Here is a 930-nt window from a genome sequence, read left to right as displayed (position 1 = left end):
TAAATATCTTCAGACTGAGCAAGATGTGTTATTTCATTAAATAACTTACGCTTCAATTTGCCTTTGCTCAAGCAATTTAACAACTTTTTTGAGTGCTAGTAATATTCCTGCTCAAGTTCAAAACAGAGTATACATGTAGTATAGTCGCATACCTTTCAGCTGCTTTCGCACTGGTTCCGGAAATCCAATCAAGTTTTCTAAAGTGAGACCACATAGGTAGTCCTCAAGGTCGATACTGGGGCTCTTCGTTTCTATGATGTCTTCTGGATATGCAAAAATGATAAGGTTATAAAACATCAATACAAAGGCATACAATTTGATATTAAAACTCGGTACGAAAAGACAATCCTAATACACAGTGAACGATGCTTTTCCGTTATCATCATACATGGTACGACTTCTTTAATGTAAATGAAGTCTCGCAATGAAGATGTCAATATATATATATATATCAGAGATCTCCTGGATTTTAAAGCATTTTGACTTGAAAAAAGTGATGACAATAATAACGCCAGAACAAGATATTGTAATGCGGTAACCGATTACGAGAAAAACTAACAATGAAAGCGAAATAAAAATGTTTATTAGAGTCTAGAAGTTAGGTGACTAATAATTTCATACTATAGGTAAATGTATAACAAATATAAAGCTGAAGATCAACAAATCCCCTTTGTTATATCAGCCCTTAAACAAATTAAACTACATCAGAGTTGTGTTTATTTTTGAAAACATCAANNNAGTATGCTTGTCAAAAGGATGCAATTTTAGGAACATACTAGTGAACATGGACACAAACACTCTTAAGAAGACGTTGGGGTGCGAGAGCCGATTGAGGAAAAGAAATAAAGAAAGAAATTTATTCAGTTTGATATATCATCTACGTTCATATGATCCCCGGATATCTTAGTTATAGAGTAGGAGCTTATCCAC

General features: G+C 33.5%; 1 protein-coding gene across 1 annotated transcript in view; it reads right to left on the bottom strand.

The window, feature by feature from the left end:
- Positions 1-154: 154 nt before the first annotated feature.
- LOC110448967 overlaps positions 155-930 on the bottom strand; it is an 8,724-nt gene continuing 7,948 nt past the window's right edge. Inside the window, exon 3 of the mRNA XM_021495504.1 lies at positions 155-263. Coding sequence (XP_021351179.1) covers positions 252-263 — 12 coding nt within the window. The 3' untranslated portion in view covers positions 155-251. The remainder of the gene's footprint in view (positions 264-930) is intronic.

The sequence above is a fragment of the Mizuhopecten yessoensis genome, unplaced genomic scaffold (assembly GCF_002113885.1).
Source record: "Mizuhopecten yessoensis strain PY_sf001 unplaced genomic scaffold, ASM211388v2 scaffold4403, whole genome shotgun sequence".
Lineage (NCBI taxonomy): Eukaryota > Metazoa > Mollusca > Bivalvia > Pectinida > Pectinidae > Mizuhopecten > Mizuhopecten yessoensis.
Note: the sequence above shows the minus strand (reverse complement) of the source record. Positions and strands in the feature narration are given on the sequence as shown.